Below are 23,588 nucleotides of genomic sequence, written 5' to 3'. Positions count from 1 at the left end.
CCTTCCTGCTGGACCCTCTACTGATATGTTTCAGTCTCACTGGGTACTTTTAATCCCTTAAATCTGTCTGGCTTCTTTCTGCTACGGGGCATTTTCACAGGCTGTGTCATCAGACTGGAATATTCTTGCCTGATCTTCACGTGGCCTCTTGACTTTGAAATCTCAACTTGAATACCTGTAGAGAAAGCGTTTTTGATGCACTGAGTCATTTGCTGTCATATTACCTGATATTTTCTGTGTAGTACCAACTACTATGTGCTATTTTCTTATTTGTGTCCTTCTATTCCTTCCTTCTCCTCCTGTCTCCTTTCCTTTATCTATTTTTGTTCCTTCTCACTGGAGTGTAAGATCCATGTTTATTTTTTTCACTACTGAATTCTCAGCACCTGAAATGGTGATTTGCAAGCAGTAGGCTGGTTCTCTCTCTCTCTCTCCATATATATATTCAATATATATTTGAATAAATAAATTGTGGAAATTTTAGATTATTTAATTAATTTTTTGAGACAGAATCTTGCTGTGTCACCCAGGCTGGAGTACGGTGGCATGATCTCGGCTCACTGCAACCTCTACCTGCAGAGTTCAAGCAATTCTCCTGCTTCAGCCTCCCGAGTAGCTGGGATTACAGGTGTGCACCACCATACCTGGCTAATTTTTAGTAGAGACGGGGTTTCACCATGTTGGCCAGGCTGGTCTTGAACTCCTGGCCTCAGGTGATCCGCCTACCTTGGCCTCCCAAAGTGCTGGGATTACAGGCGTGAGCCACTGTGCCTAGCCTGAAATTTTAGATTATTTTTAAATGACCTCTGTTGTCAGCTTTTCTTTACTATTTTTACCTGCTTCAATATTAACTTTATTTTAAATTCTAAGATAGGAATTTTCTGTCATTTAATTGTATGCAGCATTGTCATATCACTTCTATTACTGTCCTGAATTGTGAACTGAGACTTATTGTTATATTTAAATTTTAACATATTTATAGTTTGTTTCTTCACTTGATTCAGATTCAGCTGTCATTTATTAAATAACCATTAGGTGCCCGGCATTATCTCATTTAATTCTAAAGATATTTTACTCATTTCACTCATTTATCACACAATAAGGAAGTCTCAGAACTGGAATTGAATCCCAGCCTTCCTCACTTTGTAGCCATCCTTTCACATGTGTTACCCCTCATGTGGCTGACTAACAGGGATTTGAGTGGTGTTGAGGGTGGTCAAATGCAGTATCTGCTCCAGGTATCTTTACTGAATACCAAACAGGTAATTCATAATTACACCAATCTTGATTTCATATTTTGTTACTTGCTTTTAGAAACTAATTTATTATAAGCTGAGCACAGTGGCACACACCTGTATTCCCACCTACTTGGGTGGATGGATCACTAGAGCTCAGGAATTCAACACTGTGGTACACTATTAGCACTTATGAATAGTCAGCCGGGACAATGTAGGGAGACCTGTCTCTTTAAAAAAAAAAAAAAAGAACTAAAAAGCTTATTATGAGGCAAATATTATTGCAGATATTTAATTTATTTTTAATTTCGACTTTTATTTTAGATTCAGGAGGTATGTGTGCAGGTATGTTATGCTGTGGTTTGGGGTATGAATGGTCTTATCACCCAGGTAGCATAGTACCCAACAGTTATTTTTCAGCCCTCACCCTTCACTTCTTCCCTCCCACTCTGTAGTCCCCATTGTCTATTGTTCCCACCTCTATGTCAGTGTGTACTCAATGTTTAGATCCCACTTGAGTGGCTGAGAACATGAGTGAGTGAGAACATGTGGTATTTGGTTTTCTGTTTCTACGTTAGTTTGCTTATAATGTCCTCCAGCTCCATCCATGTTGTTGCAGAGGATGTGATTTCATTCTATTTTATGGCTGCATATTATTTAATGGTGTATATGTATTACATTTTCTTTATCCATTTCACCATTGATGTGCATCTAGTTTGCTTCCGTGTCTTTGCTGTTGCGAATAGTACTGCCGTAAACATACATGTGCATGTGTCTTTTAGGTGGAACTATTTATTTTCCTTTGGGCATATACCCAGTAATAGGATTGCTGGGTCGAATGAAGATAGTTCTAAGTTCTTTGAGAAATCTTCAAACTGCTTTCCACAGTGGCTGAACTAACATTCCCACAAACAGTGTGTAAGTGTTCCCTTTTTTCCATAGTCTCGTCAGCATTTGTTATTTTTTGACTTTTTCATAATAGCCGTTCTAACTGATGTAAGAGGTAATAGCCATTCTAACTGATGTGAGAGGGTATCTCATTGTTGTTTTGATTTGCATTTCTCTAATGATTAGTGATGTTGAGCATTTTTTCATATATTTTTTGGCCACTTGTATGTCTTTTGAGAAGTATCTTTTCATGAAGTCATGTAATGTGATGCCTCTGGCTTTGTTCTTTTTGCTTAGGATTGCTGTGGCTATTTGGGCCTTTTTTGGTTCCATATGAATTTTAAAATAATTTTTTCTATTTGTGTGGCAAATGACATTGAGAGTTTGATAGGAATAGCACTGAATCTGTAAATTGCTTTGGGCAGTACGGCCATTTTAACAATATTTATTCTTCTAATCCATGAGCATGGAATGTTTTTCCATTAGTTTTTGTCATCTTTGATTTTTTTCAGCAGTGTTTTATAGTTCTCCTTGTAGAGATCTTTCACCTCCTTTTTTACATGTATTCCTAGGTATTTTATTTACTTTTTTTTTTTTTTTTGCAGCTATTGTAAATAGGAATGTGTTCCTGACACATTCAGCTTGAATGTATTGGTGTATCCATTAAATGTTGAATGTTATTGGTGTATCCATTCAATGTTGAATGTTATTGGTGTGTAGGAATGCTACTGATTTTTGTTCATTGGTTTTGTATCCTGAAATTTTACTGACATCTGTTCTAGGAGCATTTTGAGGGAGTTTGTGGGGTTTTCGGTATAGAATCATATCATGTGGGAAGAGAAATAGTTTGACTTCCTATCTTCCTATCTGGATGCCTTTTATTTCTTTGTCTTGCCTGATTGCTCTGGCTAGGACTTCTAGTACTATATTGAATAGGAGTTATGAGAGTGGGCATCCTTGTCTTGTTCAGTTGTTAAGGGGAATGCTTCCAGCTTTTGCCCATTCAGTGTGATGTTGCCTGTGGGTTTGTCATAGCCGGCTCTTATTATATTATTTTGAGGTATGTTCCTTCAGTGCCTAGGTTGTTGAGGGTTTTTATCATAAATGGATGTTGGATTTTATCGGAAGCTTTTTCTGTGTCTACTCAGATGATCAAAATGGCTTTTGCTTTTAATTCTGTTTATGTGGTGATCATATTTATTGATTTGCATATGTTGAGCCCACTCTGTGTCCCAGGAATAAAGCCTACCTGACCGTGGTGAATTAACTTTTATTTGCTACTGGATATGTTTTGCTAGTATTTTGTTGAGGATTTTTGTGTCCATGTTCCTCAAGGGTATTGGCCTATAGTTACCTTTCTTTGTTGTGTCTTTGCCAGATTGTGGTATCAGAATGATGCTAGCTTTGTAGAACGAGTTAGAGAGGAGAGTCCTTATTCCTCAGTTGTGTTGAATAGTTTCAGTAGAATTTGTACCAGCTCTTTTTTGATGTCTGGAGAATTCAGCTGTGAATCCATCTGGTCCAGGGTTGTGTTTTTTTGGTAAGTTTTTTATTACTGATGCAATTTCAGAACTTGATATTGGTCTGTTTCGGGTTTCAGTTTCTTCCCAATTCAGTTTTGGGAGGTTGTGTGTTTCCAGGAATTTATCCATTTCCTCTAGATTTTCTAGTTGTGTGCAGAGAGGTGTTCATAATAGTCATTGATGATGATCTGTATTTCTGTAGGATTGGTTGTAATGTTACCTTTGTCATTTCTGATACTGTGCTTATTTGGATCTTCTCTCTTTTTTTGTTAATTTCACTAGTGGTCTATCTTGTTTATCCTTTCAGATAACCAAATTTTGGGTTAGTTGATCCTTTGTATGGATTTTTCAGTCTCAGTTTTATTCAGTTCTGCTCTGATTTTAGTTATTTCTTTTCTTCTGCTAGCTTTGGAGTTAGGTTATTCTTGTTTTTCTAGTTCCTCTAGCTGTGATGTTAGATTGTTGATTTGAAGTTTTTCTAACTTCTTGATTTAGGTGTTTAGCTTATTGCAGATACTTAAACTAGAATTTATTGCTACTTTCACACCTGTTTTTCTAAGGGAGTCTAACATTTGTGATAAAATGCAACAAAGTTTGTTGTACTATTTGAATAAAATATGATTCTTTAGTTTGTATATGCTGGGGTTTTAGTCTATTGCATCTCTGCTTCTTGCCATGTGAAACTCTTCTTATCCTTCTTAATGTACTTAGTTGTCTGTCAACATTTTCTTTACAATCTTTAACAAGTTGATTTACGTTTTAAATATCATCCTTAAGTTCTGGCTTTCTGGTGAACAATAGTACTCAGTCTCTAAAATGAAAAGATATTATTTACAGAGTGTTAGCTAATTTACAAAATTTCTGGGAGAAACAGGGAATGCAATTTACATTTTACCCAGTAAGGAATGGCAGTACCAGGAGGAATTTAGCCATTGATGCCCTAGAAGAGCAGTTTTCTTTGTGCTGGCTGCTCCCTTACTCCCATTGTTCACTGCCATTTTTCCAGTCTCTTGTACATGAGAATGCTTGGTGGAACCTGGTTCATGAATAGAACTCTAGCTGCACAGACTTTAAGAAATGATGTTTCTAGTTTTCTAGCCTTTGTAGTATAAGAAGGATAATATGAGGGTATTTGGTTGTGTATCTTGATTGAGAACATAACTGTATTATCTGCACCTATACTGACCTTACATTTATATTTAATTTTGCATCTTTATTAAGATGTCCTTTAGTTGAAGCAGTTGTTAGTAACATAGTGGGTTTGACTTCTGGTTATCTTCAATGAGAGAAATTTATTCTATGTTCATAGTATAAATCTTTAACTAGAACAGATCTTCTTGAAATAGATTCCAGTGCTTACCACGCATACAACTGCAAAATCAACTTTTCCCCATTGACAGCAGAGTAACTGAAATCAACATAGTAGGCTTGTAATGTCAACATCGCATCCTGTACATAAAAGGAAGTTAATTTTATGTGCTACAGGTTAAAAATAGTTCTTTAAAAGAGGAGCTTGAGGGAGAAGGATGGAAGAGTTTACAAATAATTTTACAATATATGTAAAATGAGGGGCCTTTTTGAGATCAAACATAAATGACACTGAGGAATGTTGGCAGCATGCCTGTGTTCTGTTCACTGAGCATGCTTAGATTCTGGAAATAATGGCTTCATTTCTATTCCAGGACCTAAAAATTATTAACATTGTATGTTTATACAATATTTATGTAGCATTCTGCTGCCACTAGTAGGTGTGGGCATGTTAATACTGTATTGCAAAGTCAATGGCTTATTCTTGGTATATTCTTTTATTCACATAATCCCAGATTTTCTTCTGGTTTATACTACTGGTATAGTGTTTTCCTAGTAAAATAAGTATTGCTTAATAAGTAAAACTCATTTGAGGTAGACCTGGAAAGCCTACAGAAATTCAGCTAGTTTCCTTTGGAAAACAAAATCATTATTAGTGCTTATTTACCCCAATTGAAAAAATATTAAATGTCTACTGTTTATATTTTTAATTCAGAAATGAGAATGAAGAATCATATCTACTTAGAGATGTACTTACTTTTAACTAAAGCATTTTTATTTCAATCTTTTTTATATGTTTTGAAATAAATTTTAAAACAGCAATAAAGACTAGCTGTATTTGGGGTCTGTTTGGGGAGTGGTTAACATCATAGTCACACTTTTTAGCTCTTCTCAAAGAAGATGATTGAGACTTATTAGAAGTTAATTTGTGAAGCTAGCCTGAGAGGTGTGTTATTGGTATATTCCTATATTAACTCTACAATCTATTCATGGGTTGATTAATCCAACCCAGCTCTTTCCTTATGGAATTTCTTTTAGTGAAATTTATTGCTGTGTCCGTTGTTGTAATATACTTGAGGACAATCTGGCTCCTCTGCCTGCTAGCTGTGTGTCTTTGATTGGGTAAACTGTTTGACCTCTTCATACCTCAGTTTTCTTCTCTGTAAAATGAAGAATATAATTGTACATGGTTCTTCAGGTTATAAGGATTACATGAGTTAACATATGCAAAGTACCTGGCACTTGTTAGGCTTTCCATAAGGATTAGCTGTAATAATTATTATTACTTCTATTTTTAACTCTTTAACATGTTGTTCTCTATAGGATGACCTGACCCATGAAACAAATTTTTCTCAATTTTATTATCAAGAATTGTGCTGCTTCTGATTTGGTGTTGATGTTGTGATCATTATGACTTATGTAACTTTTTTTTTTTTTGAGACAGGGTCTTACTTTGTCACCCAGGCTAGAGTGCAATGTTGCAATCTTGGCTCACTGCAGCCTCCACCTCCCGGCCTCAAGTGATCCTTGTGCTTCAGCTCCCCAAGTAGCTGGGACTACAGGTGTGCTCCACTACACCTGGCAAATTTTTTGTAGTTTTTGTAGAGATGGGGTTTCGCCATGTTGCCCAGGCTGGTCTTGAACTCCTGAGCTCAAGCAATCAGCCCGCCCACCTTAGCCTCCCAAAGTGCTAGAATTACAAGCATGAGCTACCACCTGTAACTTTTTTTTTTTTTTTTTAATACTTTAAGTTCTGGGATACATCTGCAGAATGTGCAGGTTTGTTACATAGGTATACACGTGCCATGGTGGTTTGCTGCACCCATCAACCCATCACCTACGTTAGGTATTTTTCCTAATGCTATTCCTCCTCTAGCCCCGCCATCCCCAGACAGGCCCCAGTGTGTGATGTTCTCCTCCCTGTGTCCATGTGGTCTCATTCAACTCCACTTGTGAGTGAGAACATGCGGTGTTTGGGATACAAAGTCAATGTGCAAAAATCACAAGCATTCCTACACACCAATAATAGACAAACAGAGAGCCAAAACATGAGTGAACTCCCATTCACAATTACTACAAAGATAATAAAATACTTAGGAATACAACTTACAAAGGATGTGAAGGACCTCTTCAAGGAGAGCTACAAACCACTGCTCAAGGAAATCAGAGAGGACACAAGCAAATGGAAAAACATTCCATGCTCGTGGATAGGAAAAATCAATATCATGAAAATGGCCATACTGCCCAAAGTAATTTATCGATTCAATGCTATCCCCATCAAGCTACCATTGTCTTTCTTCACAGAATTAGAAAAAACTACTTTAAATTTCATGTGGAACCAAAAAATAGCCCGTATAGCCAAGACAATCCTAAGGAAAAAGAACAAAGCTGGAGGCATCATGCTACCTGACTTCAAACTGTACTACATGTCTACAGTAACCAAAACAGAGATATAGACCAATGGAACAGAACAGATGCCTCAGATATAACACCACACATGTACAACCATCTGATCTTTGACAAACCTGACAAAAACAAACAACAGGGAAAGGATTCCCTATTTAATAAATGGTGCTAGGAAAACTAGAAACTAAAACCCTGGAAGAAAACCTCGGTAATACCATTCAGGACATAGGCATGGGCAAAGACTTTATGACTAAAACACCAAAAGGAATGGCAACAAAAGCCAAAATTAACAAATGGGATCTGATTAAACTAAAGAGCTTCTGCACAGCAAAAGAAACTATCATCAGAGTGAACAGCCAACCTACAGAATGGGAGAACAATTATGCAATCTATCCACCTGACAAAGAGCTAATACCCAGAATCTACAAGGAACTTAAACAAATTTACAGGAGAAAACCCCATCAAACAGTGAGTGAAGGATATGAACAGTCACTTTTCAAAAGAAGACATTTATGCAGCCAACAGACATATGAAAAAAAGCTCATCATCACCGGTCATTACAGAAATGCAAATCAAAACTACAATGAGATACTATCTCACGCCAGTTAGAATGGCGATCATTAAAAAGTCAGGAAACAACAGATGCTGGAGAGGATGTGGAGAAATGGGAATGCTTTAACACTGTTGGTGGGAGTATAAATTAGTTCAACCGTTGTGGAAGACAGTGTGGCAATTCCTCAAGGATCTAGTACCAGAAATACCTTTTGACCCAGCAATCCCATTACTGAGTATATAACCAAAGGATTATAAATCATTCTACTGTAAAGACACATGCACACATATATTTATTGCAGCACTATTCACAATAGCAAAGACTTGGAAGCAACCCAAATGCCCATCAATGATAGACTGGATAAAGAAAATTTGTCACAAAAACACCATGGAATACTATGCAGCCATAAAAAAGGATGAGTTCATGTCCTTTGCAGGGACATGGATGAAGCTGGAAACCATCATTCTCAGCAAACTAATACAGGAACACCTGTAACTTTTTTTTTAGTGTCACTCTTTATGTTGGATATTAGATTAGATTCAAATTTTAGACTGTTCAGATATATTTTGCATATTATTTTTTCCTCTTAGTTTCATCTTTCCTTGTTTAGTTTTCCTTGTCCACTTATGTTTAATTTTATAATACATTATATTAAGCATATTTTTGCAAGTCAACTTAAATGCTTTCTGAAACTCTTGGGTTTATATATGTGGTGGAAATGTGTATTTTTTAAACCTGGTTGAAGTCGTACTCTATATGTACTTTGATATTCTACTTTTGCTACAATCATTTTAATTTCCTATAAGACAGTTATATGTGCATTATAATGTAAAATTTTACTTTAGTATCAGTAAGAGAGGTAGCTCAAATTTCTTTATACACTAAAAATGTACTATAATATTTTCAGATTTTTTTCTGAATGACATTATGCCTTGGAAAAATAATTCTAATGTTATTCTAGATACCGTACACACAACCACTTTGTACAGTTATTTTATTGAGCTATTGACTGTATCTGGATTTCTCAAGGGAATTCTCAAAAAAATTAGCTTAGATCATTTAAAGGTACTAAAAACATTTAAGGCATATCATTGCTTTAAGGTTCAAATTTATATTCTCTGATCCATTTCTTGAGTTATGCTTCTCATTTTAACAGGACGTTTTTATTTTCGGTGGAGTTTCTCAGTTACAAATCAAAAGAACATAATTCCAATTGACATGGAATCGTAAGAGATACATGGATGTTTTCCAGGGATCTGAATGAAAGTGAGGTGTTCAAGGTTAGACAGTGGTAGACCTAAAGGAATTAAATTTCATGTCCTGTTATTTTAAAAATGTTAAGGAAATGCGGAAAGAGGAAGCGGATCAGGCTCTATGATATCATTAGTGCTATTTTTATTCTCTTAAGTTCAAGAGTTTCAGGATGAGAAAAATATGTGCAAAAATAAGGATGTTGATTTTTCTTGATTTTTATTAGGGTGTTTCCCAAATGCTCGTATGGAATAAGCACACTTTTAAAAAGAAATTTGCATTTCTACTTACTAATAGCAATGTGCATGTAGATGGGAAGAATGGGGAAATGATATATATTTTTCACAACTCTGTGATGCAATGTCTGTTAAAGATATTAAAACAATAATTTCATGGTACTACAAACCAAATATTCTATAGACAGAAACCATTGAAAGTGATGTTACTTTGGTTTAAACATTAGCTTATTACCTGAAATTAGTTCATATCACTTCCCCATTCAGCCTATGCTGAAAAAGTTTTGTTAATTAGATTTGATTAGATTCAGTTGTTCTGTGAAAGTTTAGTTTTACTTTGGTGTCCTTGCACTTTCACACAATTGAAAATACCTTCTGATAATAACTAATATTGGGGAAAGCAGGGCCAACTATCTCTTTAGGGAAAAGCTGAAATGTTTGTCTTTCAATAGAAGTTCTTAATTATGAAAACCAATAGCTTATATTAAAAGGAGTGCTTTTCTTTCTCTTAGGAAGGTTTTTATTTTGATGCAAAGGTTTATTAGAAATTGACAGTGGCTCATGCCTGTAATCTTGCCACTTTGGGAGGCTGAAGTGTGAGGATTGCTGGAGGCCAGGAGTTCAAGACCAGACTGGACAACAGAGTGAGAACTTGTCTCTACAAAATATTTTTAAAAAATATCTATCTATCTATCTATCTATCTATCTATCTATCTATCCATCTATCTATCTATCTGTCTATCTATCATCTGTTTGTCTGTCAATCTGCACATGTGTGTTTATTAAAAATGAAGAATGGCTCTTTCTAATATGATGGTATACAGAGTTTAGGTGATAAAACTTAGCTAGTCTTTTAAGAAATATCAAGTATTTCCCATGTTCTATCCCTCCGAAGATTGAAAAGAGGAAGAACATTTCTGGTCTATAGCTTTGGTTGGCATGATCGGCTGCTGCATATTGTGTAGCAAAAAATAATCATTTATTTTACTTTAGCAAATGTAAGGGAGTCTCCAACTACTAGATTGTGAAAGAAGAGCCCTATGTACTAGTTGTCTTTCTCATCATCTCTATTAGTATAAATGTTTACTTACTTGAATAAGGTAAGTACTGTACACATCCTGTGAATTAATAAGATATAAAAATACTTTGGAATCATAACCAAATGAAATAGTGCTTTTTTATATCATGCACAGAATGGTGATTCAGATATGTTGGTATGAGAATGAGGAATTCTTTCTATTGAAATTAAAAAAAAAAATGTTACCAGTTTTTAGCTTCAGCTTTTTAAGAGTCTGAGCATCTTATGTCTGCTAAAGTCACAACATTCCTCATCTTTTCCTGGGCCCAAGCAAAAGACTCCTGACCTTAATTGGGCCAGGATATCAGCTGTTTTCAGTCTGAAGCTGTGATTTTCAAAATTAACATCCATCAGTTTCTTTGAAAGTATGATATTAGTTGAATGCCTTCATCCTGCCATCTCCTCTCTGAATTCCAATAGGAATGCTTAAAATAGACAAAGCCTACACTTTTTTTCTATTATTTTTAACTTTACTTTTAATTTATGTTATTTTTTTGTGCATTTTGTATATCTTTTTGCAATCTCACATCATATTAGAACAAGGAAGGGTATAGATAAGTGAATTTTAATTTAATACTTTTAAAGCAGTGTTTCCCACCTGGGAGGCATATCAGAGTCATCTATGTAATGTTTAATAAAAAACAGATGGTAGGCCCCATGTTGGCCCTGATGAATCAGAATCTTCAGGGTAGTGGAGCTTAAGTTTATATATGTTTCAAAAGTTCCCCACTTGTTTCTGATAATGTATCTTTAATTTTGAACCACTGCACTAAACTGTGTTTTCTCTTTCTTTGTTTACTTTTCCAAGGTAATGTGTGATGTAACTCTATGGCAAATATTTTTCTGGAATGATTCATAGCAAGAGTTTTCTTTAAATTTATCTGTTTTTTATATTTACTTAAAAAAATTCTGTGTGTTTGTATGTATTTGTATACATACATATATATACAGACACATATATATTTATATGCACATGTATATGCATATATTTGATTTTTTTTCATAGTTTGACTATAAAAATGACCCACAGACACTTAGTTTGATTTGTCCTGTTCTTGAGAGCGATCCCTTTGGTGTTCTGTAGCATAAGCATGAGTGGGAATGAATCTTTTGCTTGGGCCCAGGAAAAATGAGGAATGTCGTGACTGTCTCAGTAAACATGGATGATGGTGATCAGTTTAGTCTTGGTTGTTGTAACTGTCATTGGCATCAAGAGAGTGATATTGCTCATATAATTTGCATAGAATTTAGAATTCATAGTTGAAGAATTAAATAAAGTTATTTAAAAAGAACAAATTTTGACAATGTCAAAACCAGCCTTTTAAGTTTATGGGAACTTGCTGAGTTTGAATGTTACTGTTTTTCAAAGGTCTTTATGATTCAAAATGAGCCTATTCATACTTCCTAAGTCAGTACCTTCTTTTTTTAAAATTTCCAACTTTTATTTTGAGTTCAGAGGTACATGTGCAGGATGTGCAGGTTTGTTACATAGGTAAACATGTGCCATGGTGGTTTGCTGCACAGATCATCCCATCACCCAGGTATTAAGCCCACCATCCATTAGCTGTTCTTCCTGATGCTATCCTTCCTCCCTCCTCTCACCCTCTGACAGGCCCCAGTGTGTGTTGTTCCCCACCATGCGTGCATGTGTTCTCATCATTCAACTTCCACTTATAAGTGAGAACATGTGGTATTTGGTTTTCTGTTCTTGGGTTAGTTTGCTAAGAATAATGGCCTCTAGCTGCATCCATGTCCCTCAAAGGACATGATCTAGTTCCTTTTTATGGCTGCATAGTATTCCATGGTGTGTATGTACCACATTTTCTTTATCCAGTCTATCATTGATGGGCATTTAGGTTGATTCCATATCTTTGCTCTTGTGAATAGTGCTGCAGTGAACATACGCATGCATGTATCTTTATAATTGAATGATTTATATCCCTTTGGGTATATACTCAGTAATGGGATTGCTGGGTTGAATGGTATTTCTGCCTCTAGGTCTTTGAGGAAATGCCACACTGTCTTCCACAATGGTTGAACTAATTTACACTCCCACCAACAGTGTAAAAATTTTCCTGTTTCTACAGAACCTTGCCAGCATCTGTTATTTTTTTGAATTTTTAATAGCCATTTAGTCAGTACTTTCTTGATAGTGAGAAGATTGAAACAATTAAGACTTAAATTTTAATCTTGGTTTCAATACAGATTCATTGCCATTATGAATGTAAAGCAAATTCATTAGTTTTGTATCTGCTGAAAGTTGGGAGTGTGTAGCCAAGAATTTACAGAAGACTTTAAATATTTGGATAAAAATGATTGTAAATGTGTTTAACTTTTGTTTGCTATAAGTCGCACAAAATGTATCTGAAGGTGATAGAAAAGAAACTATCCACATTAGCACATGTAAGAAAAAATTGTTCATATTATATAGCTCCAGTTTTTTACAGTAGATAAACTTTTTTTTTTTTAGTAGATAAACTTTTATATGCCACAACTATTAATAGTTTGCTTAAGTCTGTTACACTATTTTATTGTTAGCACATTGTGTGTGCGCTTTTAAAAATTGCTTGTAAGTGCTATGCTATTGTTTCCCAATTCCTGTACCTCATCTGATGACTGTCCTCTTCAATTTCCTCCATTGTCAAGCCTCTTTAAATAAAATGAGTCATTGTGATGGTCCTAGCATAGCTTTTCAGGAAAACTCATCAACTGCTAGAAAATGCACATTATTGATAAACATATCTGCATGTTGAGTTTGCGTGATCTCTCATTTTAAAATTGAGTCAACACATGGATGGTTAGGTCACCATAAAAGTTGGTATACGAAAACACAGGAATAGAGCTGATTGAGTTAAATTCTGTTATTCAGGTGGAAATTACTGCCATTATGTAAACGAACATTTTAAAAGCGGAAGAAAATGCTAAATATAAAGAAGGGAAAAAACCTCTCACTCTTACTATATAATGTAATGAGTAATGGAAAAAAATCTTAAAATGACCAAAACAAAAGCTTTCTGAAGAGCTTTCTTTTTGGGAATTGGAGAAGATGACTTCTCTGTTATTATATGGAATGTTAAGTTCAGACGGAGGTGACTCTGTAAAGCCATGTAAGCTACCTTGCATGTCTTAAAAACTAATTCGTCATGTTCTTTGGTGGGTGGTGGGGATTTGTTTTAGGATATGACAGCGCGTGATCTGCTACAGCAGAGATACACCCTTCCAAATGGAGACACTGCCTGGCGGTCCTCACCCCTTGTGAATGCTGCTCTGGAAGGCAAGCTGGTCCTGCTGGATGGCATTCACCGGGTGAATGCAGGCACGCTTGCTGTATTGCAAAGGTGGGTATGAGTCACAAAAATCACACACACACACACACACCCCCCACTCTGACTTAAGCAGTAAAGGTGGAACTATCTCATTCTTTTTCTTTTTTTTAAACTGGGTTATGTAGATCCTGAAAAATCATGATTCTATACCAAGTAGAATGGCACTTTTTTATTGTTATAAACACAATGCAGTAAAGCTCCAAATAATGAACATTTTGGGAAAAGCCCCTCCCATAGCAAAATTCCGTGTGTAGGCACTGCAAAAATAAAATGCTTTAGTAGTAAGTTTGAAAAACTTTATATATACAGGTCTATATATGCAGCATGTCACATTGCTGAAGTTTCTATAATTTGTCAGAGTCACAGCTTCAGTATTTACACACTCCTTATGAATCATAGATCTTAATTATTGGTTGGTCTTGTTGGAATCTTTTTTTTTTGAGAGAGAGAGAAAAGTAGTTTTGTTTGTAAAATATATAATAGCTTTAAATTATATTTATATAGACTAAAAAAGCTCACTTAGTTGTAAACTTGAACATTTCTATAACTACTGTTTTCTTATTTTGGTTTAGTTGGGAAAAATTTCCACACATTCCTAAAACTTCTCTAGAATTTAATGTTAAGAGAAGGCTCTTCGTGTGTAACTTTTGTAGAAAATATTCCCATCTTGTATCATTTTAGGAGATTAATGATACTGATATTTTTTATTTATTTTGGTTCTCTAACTTGTAGACATTTGATTTTTAACTTTGACTCATTAGGAAAGGTTAAATAAGTAGAATAAGCCATTATCCAACAAGTTTTTTTTTTCTTGACGTGATGCAGATGCTGAATGTAATTAAAAATTCTAAATACATTATGTTAATCCTGATTAGATTTTAGAACATTTAAAAATAGTCACAAACTTTCAGTGATTTACCATAAACGTTCCATAGATTTACAATATTTTTTTCTCCCAGACAACTGCAGACATGGTAATAGTCCCGTTTTATTAGCTATCTCTTGCATATTTGCAAGTAGTAATAATAGAAGCAGCTACTACCATTAATTGAGTACCTACTGTGTGCATTGTGCTAAGCCAGTGCTTCTCAGGTTCTCAACCTTGGAATCACCTTGCAGGATGGCAATTAAAAAATACTGATGCCGGCCAGGTGCGGTGGCTCCCTCCTATCATCCCAGCGCTTTGGGAGGCCGAGGTGGGCAGATCACTAGGTCAAGAGATTGAGATCATCCTGGCTAAGATGGTGAAACCTTTTCTCTACTAAAAATACAAAAATTGGCTGGGCGTGGTGGCATGTGCCTGTAGTCCCAGCTACTCAGGAGGCTTGAGGCAGGAGAATTGCTTGAACCCAGGAGGTGGAGGTTGCAGTGAGCCAAGATGGTGCCACTGCACTCCAGCCTGGTGACAGAGCGAGACTCCATCTCAAAAAAAAGAAAAAAAAAATGCTGATGCGGGCCGGGTGCAGTAGCTCACACCTGTAGTCCTAGCACTTTGGGAGGCCGAGGTGGGCGGATCACCTGAGGTCAGAAGTTTGAGACCAGCCTGGTCAACGTGGTGAAACCCCGTCTCTACTAAAAGTACAAAAATTATCTGGGCATGGAGGCATGCACCTGTAATCCCAGCTACTCAGGAGGCTAAGGCAGGAGAATAGCTTGAACCCAGGAGGCGGAGGTTGCAGTGAGCCTAGATCGCGCCACTGCACTCCAGCCTGGGTGACAAGAGGGAGACTCTGTCTCAAAAAAAAAAAAAAACTCATGCCTGGGCTTCACCATCAGAATTTTCTAATGTAATTGGTCTAGGCCAAGGTCTGAACATTGCCATTTTTAAACACTTCCCAGAAGAGTCTAACGTACAGTCAAGATTGAGAACAGCTGTATTAAGCATCCATTTTACATTAGCTGTTTAGTTTTCACATTAATATTGTGAAGTTGTGACTGTTGCCTTAATGTTATGGAAGACGAGAGTTTAGAGACATAGAGTCATTCTCCTTCTCCCCACTCATTCAGCTAGTAAGGTGCACAGCTGGAGTTGAACCCAGGTCTGATTGGTTCCACCGGCCACACTCCTACCCCCTGCATTATACAGCATCCCCTCCCTTCAGTGCTTATAGAATAGAGGCTATGTAGGCTAACTCTATTGTGGGCATTAGGAGACTTAGGGGTTGGTGTGAGATATAGAACAGTGCTTTTCAGCCATTGCAACATCTGGAAGACTATGCTATGTGTGATGTGGATGGTTAGGTCACCATCAGAGTTGCCATATGTAAAGCAATGTAGTTATTTCATGATAAAGATTTTTGTATTTTTAAATCTTGTAATTCCAAAGATAGAAATATTTTTATGCCAACCCTTACAGAGTTACTTTAGACTGAAGAGAGTAAGTGCTACCTGCCTTGTTTATTAATATGTACCTTGTAGTTATCTTGAGATACTCATTCAGCTGTTTCTTTTGCTCTCCCTCCTCCTCCTCCTCTTTTTTCTCCTCCTCCCCCCTTTCATATCCCTATCAAGTATTTATGACTACTGCCCTCCAGTACAGAAACCAACAGTTTTGCCAAGTATAACAGCACTAGCCAATTTGAAATTTTGAAAGGTCCATCTAACAAAATTATTAGATTCAATCACCAGCAATAATAGACTGTTGGCTGACTGATTCTGCCTCTAAAAACTTCAGTGTTCAAAACAGATTATTTTCAGGCTTTTCTTATCTTGTTAGGTTAATCCATGATCGAGAGCTAAGCCTCTATGATGGTTCTAGGCTGCTGAGAGAAGACAGGTATATGCATTTAAAGGAGGAGCTGCAACTGTCTGATGAACAGCTACAGAAGAGGTAATTTGGGGTCCGTTACTCCCATTGCTAATTTATTGTTAAGTTAAAAATAATACTTTTTATGATTTTTCTAAACCTAGAATAATGCCAAGATAACTTTGAACAATTTAATAATTTGGTGTCCTGGATATGCCACTACTTTGGCATTTCTTAAAACTTGAGGTTGCTCTCCAAGGTGTACTCTGTACTCTCAGCCTCACTTTTTTGTTTTTTATTAAACCTAATTAACTGTTTTATTTGCTTTTTTGTTGTTAATATGACAGTGATTTTTTTTTTTTGAGACAGAGTCTCGCTCTGTCACCCAGGCTGGAGTGCGGTGGCAGAGTCTCGGCTCATTGCAAGCTCCGCCTCCTGGGTCCATGCCATTCTCCTGCCTCAGCCTCCCAAGTAGCCAGGAATACAGGTGCCTGCCACCACACCCAGCTAATTTTTTGTATTTTTTAGTAGAGACGGGGTTTCACTGTGTTAGCTAGGATGGTCTCGATCTCCTGACCTCATGATCCACCTGCCTTAGCCTCTCAAAGTGCTGGGATTACAGGCGTGAGCCACTGCGCCTGGCCGACAGTGATTTTTTTTTTAAATTTTTTTATTTCAATAGTTTTTGGGTCACAGATGGTTTGTGGTTACATGGGTAAGTTCTTTAGTGGCGATTTCTGAGATTTTGGTATACCTGTCACCTGAGCAGTGTACCCGATATGTAGTCTTTTATCCCTCACCGCCCCCTGCAATCTTCCCTGCCCCTGAGTTCCAAAAGTCCATTATATCATTCTTATGCCTTTATGTCCTCCATAGCTTAGCTCCCACTTGTAAGTGATGACATGCAATATTTGGTTTTCCATTCCTGAATTACTTCACTTAGAATAATGGCCTCCAACTCCATCCAAGTTGCTGCAAAAGATATTATTTCATTCCTTTTTATGGCTGAGTAGTATTCCATGGTGGGTGGGTGTGTGTGTGTGTGTGTGTGTGTGTGTGTGTATCACATTTCCTTTATCCACTCGTTGGTTGATAGGCACTTAGATTGGTTCCATATCTTTGCAATTGCGAATTCTGTTGCTATAAACATGAATGTGCATGTATCTTTTTCATGTAATGACATCTTTTTTGGGGGATAGATACCTAGTAGTGGGATTGCTGGATCAAACAGTAGTTCTACTTTTAGTTCTTTAAGGACTCTCCATACTGTTTTCCATAGTGGTTGTACTAATGTACATTCCCACCGGCAGTGTAAAAATGTTACTTTTTCACCACATGCATGCCAACATGTACTATTGTTTGACTTTTTAATTATGGCCATTCTTGCAGGAGTAAGGTGGTATTTCGTTGTGGTTTTTCTTTTCAGCCTTACTTTTAAATAAGCATTTAAATGTTTTATAAGAACATTGGTTTTAAGAAGGTAATCTTTCCTCTGTTGCCCTATCAATTCAGTTTTGATCTCATATTTTGTATTCTCTCAACAAAACTAAAGCTGGGCCCACAATTAACTGGGCTCATCCTCCAAGGAGGTCATCAGTATTGTTGGAGTATGCCATCTGATATCGGGTTAACCATTGTAGCTTATTTAAACATTTCTTGTGGAGATGTAACAACCACATGCAATGGTGAGACTTGACTGGATCCTGGAGGAGGAAACAAAATAAAAACGGCTATAAAAAATTAGAAAAGTTTAAATATGGACTATGTTATATGATATTATTGAATTATTAATTTCCTTAAGTATGATGATATTGTGGTTATGAAGGAGAATATTCCTATTCTTACGAGATGCATGTTGAGATACTTAAGGGATAAAGTAAAAAAAAAAGTCTACAACTTCCAAATATTTCAGAAAAAAAGACATGTATGTGTGTGTGTACAAACAGACATTTTCTCTCTTTTTCTCAGAGTGAGAACACAAATGTGGTAAAATCTTAACAGTTAGCAATATCTAGGTGAAGGATATTTGTAGTCTATTTTTGACATTTTCTGTGAGTTAAAAAAATTTCAAAACAAAAAGTTTGAAGGAAAATACTTCTTTCGGCTGCATACTATATAGAATGAAGTTTGACAAATATGTTATTTTCTATCTTGCTACATTTCCATGGATATTTTAACAGAATTAGACATTGGCATACAGAGGAACTCCTCATCACTTAATTTGTCTCTGTTTAATTGAAGCTGTCGCACCACTCAAAGGGTTTACTGCCCTATTTAAAACATTTAAATCCCGTAAAAAATAATTAAGTGTATTTATTATTGTTTATATTTTAAGAAGAAATTTGTTAAAAAATTTCTTGGAATTTTTTCCAAGAGGGGAAATGTTAAATTCCTTCCTGTCTCTTTACAAGTCACTAAAAATTCACTTGATTACACAGCTGCTTTTACTTCCGAGGTATACATTATCAAATTCTTTTAGACTGGTAAATGGTTGGTTGAGTGTTTAGGGAGGCAAGTTAGAGATCCTTCGCATATCATAACTTTGGTTTATAGCAGTCGGCTTTGGCACATTATTTGCATGTGAATCACGGGTCATGGAACAGTTTATATTTTCAGAGGGATGAATCAAAGCAATTTTGCAGTAGCTCACAGCATGCCTGCCTGGCAGTTTCTCTTAGGACATCAGAAGCATTCTACTTGTCTCCAAATGTCCAGGAAATGACAACCCTTTTCTATGAAAAGTACCCAAGTTCTCTAATGGTCACAGGCAGTTTTACAAATGAAAATACTTTCAGGAATTTGGCTCAGAGTGGTTAATAGTACTTTCTTCTCAAAGTTTTCCACCTTCATCACTATGGATTTATGTCTCCCTCATAAATACAAACTAGGCTCAGCTCTGTTTCCAGAGGTCACTGGGAGAAAGTGGAGAGAGATCATAGCAATGCTTTCTTTCCTTCAGTTACTTTTTAAAAAATTTCATTTGAAAATTTACCACTGTTAAACATGCATGAAACTAGAGCCAGATAGTTTTTCAAAGTATTTTATGAAAAATACCATCCCCTGTCATAGATTGATCGGTTGACAGTCTCCCATTTCCCACATCTTACTCCCCAGAGGCTACTACTTTCAAACTTTAGGTTTTTCTTTTGGTATTTACTTCTATGTCACTAAACAGTATACTTTCATTGATATTTGATTTATTTTTAGTGTTAGGAATAATCTGTTGATTTCTACATGGAAAATTAATGTTTAGCTTTTTCACCACCTCTTGTCTCCTTACACATGCACACTTCTATCCCTTATTCTTCCTAAAGGGTTATATAATAATTTTGTTTAGAACTTTATTCAATGCTTACATTATTATGATAACCTAAGAGCTGTACCCACTTAAGCAGTTTACTATACAACACTCATTTTCCTTTCTTGCATACATCTTTTTTTCCCTCAAGTTAATAATTACATATGAAGAGAGACAGATATGTAAATAAGTAATTACAATGTAATTTTAAGTGTTAGAATAAAGGTCTGTATAATATTGTATGGGAGCATTGAGGAGACAGTGACTGTTTCTATGTATATATTGCCTTATTTTTAATACCAAACACTTCCCTTATCGTCTAAATCTCCCCTCAGCACATTCAGGCACACCTGATATTTATCAATTCCATCTTCTATCAATTTCTTTTTTTCTTTTTTTGTCTTTTTTTGAGATAGGGTCTTCTTCTAACAACCAGACTGGAGTGCAGTGGCACAATCTCGGCTCACTGCAGCCTTGAACTCCTGAGCTCAAACCATCCTCCCGCCTTAGCCTCCCAAGTAGCTGCGACTACAGTTGCGCATCGCCACACATTTTGTTTTGTTTTTCCCATTTTTTTTTTTGAGCAATCTCACTGTGTTGCTGAGGCATGTCTTAAACTGCTAGCCTCAAGAGATCCTCCTGCCTTGGCCTCCCAAAGTGCTGGCAATATAGGTGTGAGCCACCACTCCTGGCCCTTCTGTCAGTTTCATGTTTCTCTCATGGTATATTCTGATGAACTGTAATCTGGGCTTGTGGCTCTTTATTCTTGTAGCTCCTACATCATCTTAGATCTCTCTCCACTCCCACTTACTCAGTTTCCTCTGGTGTTTTTTCTTGTACTTTTTATTATTTAGATGTATGTTGAGCCTCCTGGGCTGAACTTCTACTTTTATTTTATTTTCTCTATTATGTTCTGTCAGTATCTTAGTCTGTCCTTAATTTTTCAGAGGTGAGATGTCCTAACAATGGTTCTTCTTTGTTGTCTGAATATTTCTAACAGTTGAAAGCCTAATAATCCCTTTCCTTATCAGTAATTTTTCTTCTGAGAACCACACCATTTTCTTAATTTTGTTGTTAAACACAGTCATGTTACAGAATCTGCTTCACTCTGATAGTATGGATTGTTGGTAAATTTTTTTACCTTAGCCTTAATTTAATGTTGTGACTTATTTTTGTCTTTCTGAAAATAAATATGTTCTTTTTTAGGGTTATAATAGGTTAGATTCTTCTCTTAAGCTGCTTGGCAGTACTTCTTTCAGGACTGTGTTTATTGAGTAGAAGACTGACAGCTTGACTAAAAGATACAGCACAGTGTAAAAGCAGCAAATTTGTACTCAGTGAGGAAATTACTTTATTTCATGAGTTGTTCTTATATGTAATATGACCCATTATCTAGCATGTGTTGATCCTATATGCTGGTCATAGCTAATACATCACTTTTGGCAGTAGCATTTGAACTCCACATTAGAAACTTATGACCCACATTGTCTGTCCTTTCATTTCTGTACTTAATCACAGAACTAAATTTTAGCAAAGTGATTATTTCTAATAGTCTTTAAAGAAACTCAGATTTATTTTATTTACTTATATTAAGCTTTTTTGTGGAAGATTTTGAGAGAGAGAAAAAGGTCAAAGATAGAAAGACAGGGAAGGTTTTTGTTTTGCTTTTTTAACAGGAAGAGTTCTGGAGGCTGGGGATGGTCGATGCTCAGGGAGTATCACTTGCAGTTGCCTAACAGAAAGAACAGCTTCTACAGTCTTGTACAAATAAATAAATCTACCTCCAGGGAATCAGTACTCCTAGGACAACTTCTACTAATTTGTAGAATAATGCCTCCTGAGAGTTGGCTTTAAAGCTCTTGTTCCAACTATAGCAATTGGATGGTGTTTTTGAACATGAATGTTATAATGGTAATCCATGGAGTCATTCACTCTCTAGGCTCGCAGAATAGTACCCAGATGATCTTATCTATAGACTGATGATTGGAGATAACTGATTTGGCGAGTATAAGTATTTGTTATTGAGTGTTAGCATTACTTCATTCTTTCCTTCAGGTTAAATGTTTATTGAGGGCCAGCTCTAAGATGACACACTTGTTGCCATCTGTGGTGTACCACACATGAAGACAGATATGTAAATAAATAAACACAATGCAGTTTTTTAGTGTTAGACTGCAGGTCTGTATAAAATGCTGTGGGAACACAGAAGATGAATTGACTAGTAACTGTGCCTTGAGAGGTTGGAAAAGGTTTCAGATATTGTTTAAATTGGTAGCTCCCAGGGTTTTCTCCTTGGCCTTTTCTTTTCCTTGGGCAATGTCAGTCACTCTTATATCCTTATCTGTCATTGATATACTGAGCATTCTCAGTATATTCCCTCCCCTCCCCTCTGGTCCCCTTCCCTCCTCTCCCCTTCCCTTCTTTTCTTTTTTTTTTTTTTCTTTTTCTGTTTCTTTTTCTTTTCGATAGGGTCTCATCTTTCACCCAGGCTGAGGTGCAGTAGTGCTATCATAGTTCACTGCAACCTCAAACTCCTGGGCTCAAGCTTTCCTTTTGAATAGCTGGAACTACAGGTGCACACCACCACACTAGACTAATTTAAAATTTATTTTTGTAGAGATGGGGGTCTCTCTATGTTGCCCAGGCTGCTCTTGAACTCCTAGCCTCAAGCAGTCCTCCCTCCTCACCCTCCCAAAATGCTGGGATTACAGGCATGAGACACTGCACCCATCCAATATACTGAGCATTCTTTAAAAGCACTTTCCAATTTAGTTTTGTCTCCTAAGTGCCATCTGACTACTAGATGTCTCTCCTTAGGTGTCTTAGAGAAACTTTGAACTCATTTCTACAAACCTGCTGTTCCTCTTAAGTTACCTTAACTTAGTGAATGAAACCCCTTCCTCTCCACACACATAGGCTAGAAGTTTGAACTGTCTAATCTGTAAATTTGATCACATCACTGTTTAAGTCCTTCAGTGGTTTCCATCACCTACAGTGTTTAGGGCTGGTATCTACACATGCCTGCCTTGCCAGCCTCATCTTTCACCTCTCAGGACCAGCACAGCAAACTTCTGCTATTCCTTCAAGAATGATGTCCTCTGTGAAACCTTCTCTGACATTCCTCTAGCCCTTTCCAAGACCAAGACAGATTTAAGAGCTTCTTTGCTTCTAGACCCAGTTGGTAAATTTAGATACCTGTCCTGCTTTCAGAGAGGAAACTCAGGTAAGCATAACTCTATTAATCCAGTTTTAGTTGACCTTCTGAGCTAGCAGTGTTTCCTTATGTGAACCTAGTAATTAGGAATACTTTGATGCCTTTTAGTGACAAAGTCTATTAACTGAGGGTCTCATAATTAACAGCTTCTAGCAGTGGGCTACCAACCCTTTCAACTTTATAGTGTGAAACCCAGTTTCTAAACAATTGTATTTGGCTCTTTTGCCAACCTTCATTGTATAGTAATTCTTCACCAAGACTATACATCTTGATGATCTCGGAGTGCTCTACAGGCTTTTATATTCTCTGCAGGTAATCACATGCCTAACATGCCCTTAGAAGGGTTAGAATCTTCTTTTCTCATATTACAAGACACCAGGAATGCTGTGGACGTGGTGGTTGGAAATAGTGTGATGGCCACATATACCAGATACTATGCCTGTATTTCCCTCAGGAAATAGAGACCAAAATAGAACTCCTTCCTTTGATGAGAAAAACTTCTTTAGGGAAAAGGGGAGTATAAATA

The 23,588-nt window shown here is 36.5% G+C and overlaps 1 protein-coding gene across 2 annotated transcripts in view; it reads left to right on the top strand.

Moving 5' to 3' along the window:
- Positions 1-23,588, top strand: part of VWA8 (von Willebrand factor A domain containing 8) — a 393,780-nt gene that overhangs the window by 108,355 nt on the left and 261,837 nt on the right. For both annotated transcript variants that reach the window (XR_010123553.1, XM_054445896.2), the window contains exons 13-14: positions 13,656-13,816; positions 16,521-16,634. Coding sequence is in view for 1 of the 2 variants with exons in the window: in XM_054445896.2 (XP_054301871.2) it covers positions 13,656-13,816; positions 16,521-16,634 (275 nt within the window). In the remaining variant the exon portion in view is untranslated. The remainder of the gene's footprint in view (positions 1-13,655; positions 13,817-16,520; positions 16,635-23,588) is intronic.

Source organism: Pongo pygmaeus, chromosome 14, assembly GCF_028885625.2.
Source record: "Pongo pygmaeus isolate AG05252 chromosome 14, NHGRI_mPonPyg2-v2.0_pri, whole genome shotgun sequence".
NCBI classification, from domain to species: domain Eukaryota; kingdom Metazoa; phylum Chordata; class Mammalia; order Primates; family Hominidae; genus Pongo; species Pongo pygmaeus.
The sequence above is the reverse complement of the archived record's forward strand: the minus strand, read 5'-3'. Positions and strand labels throughout refer to the sequence as shown.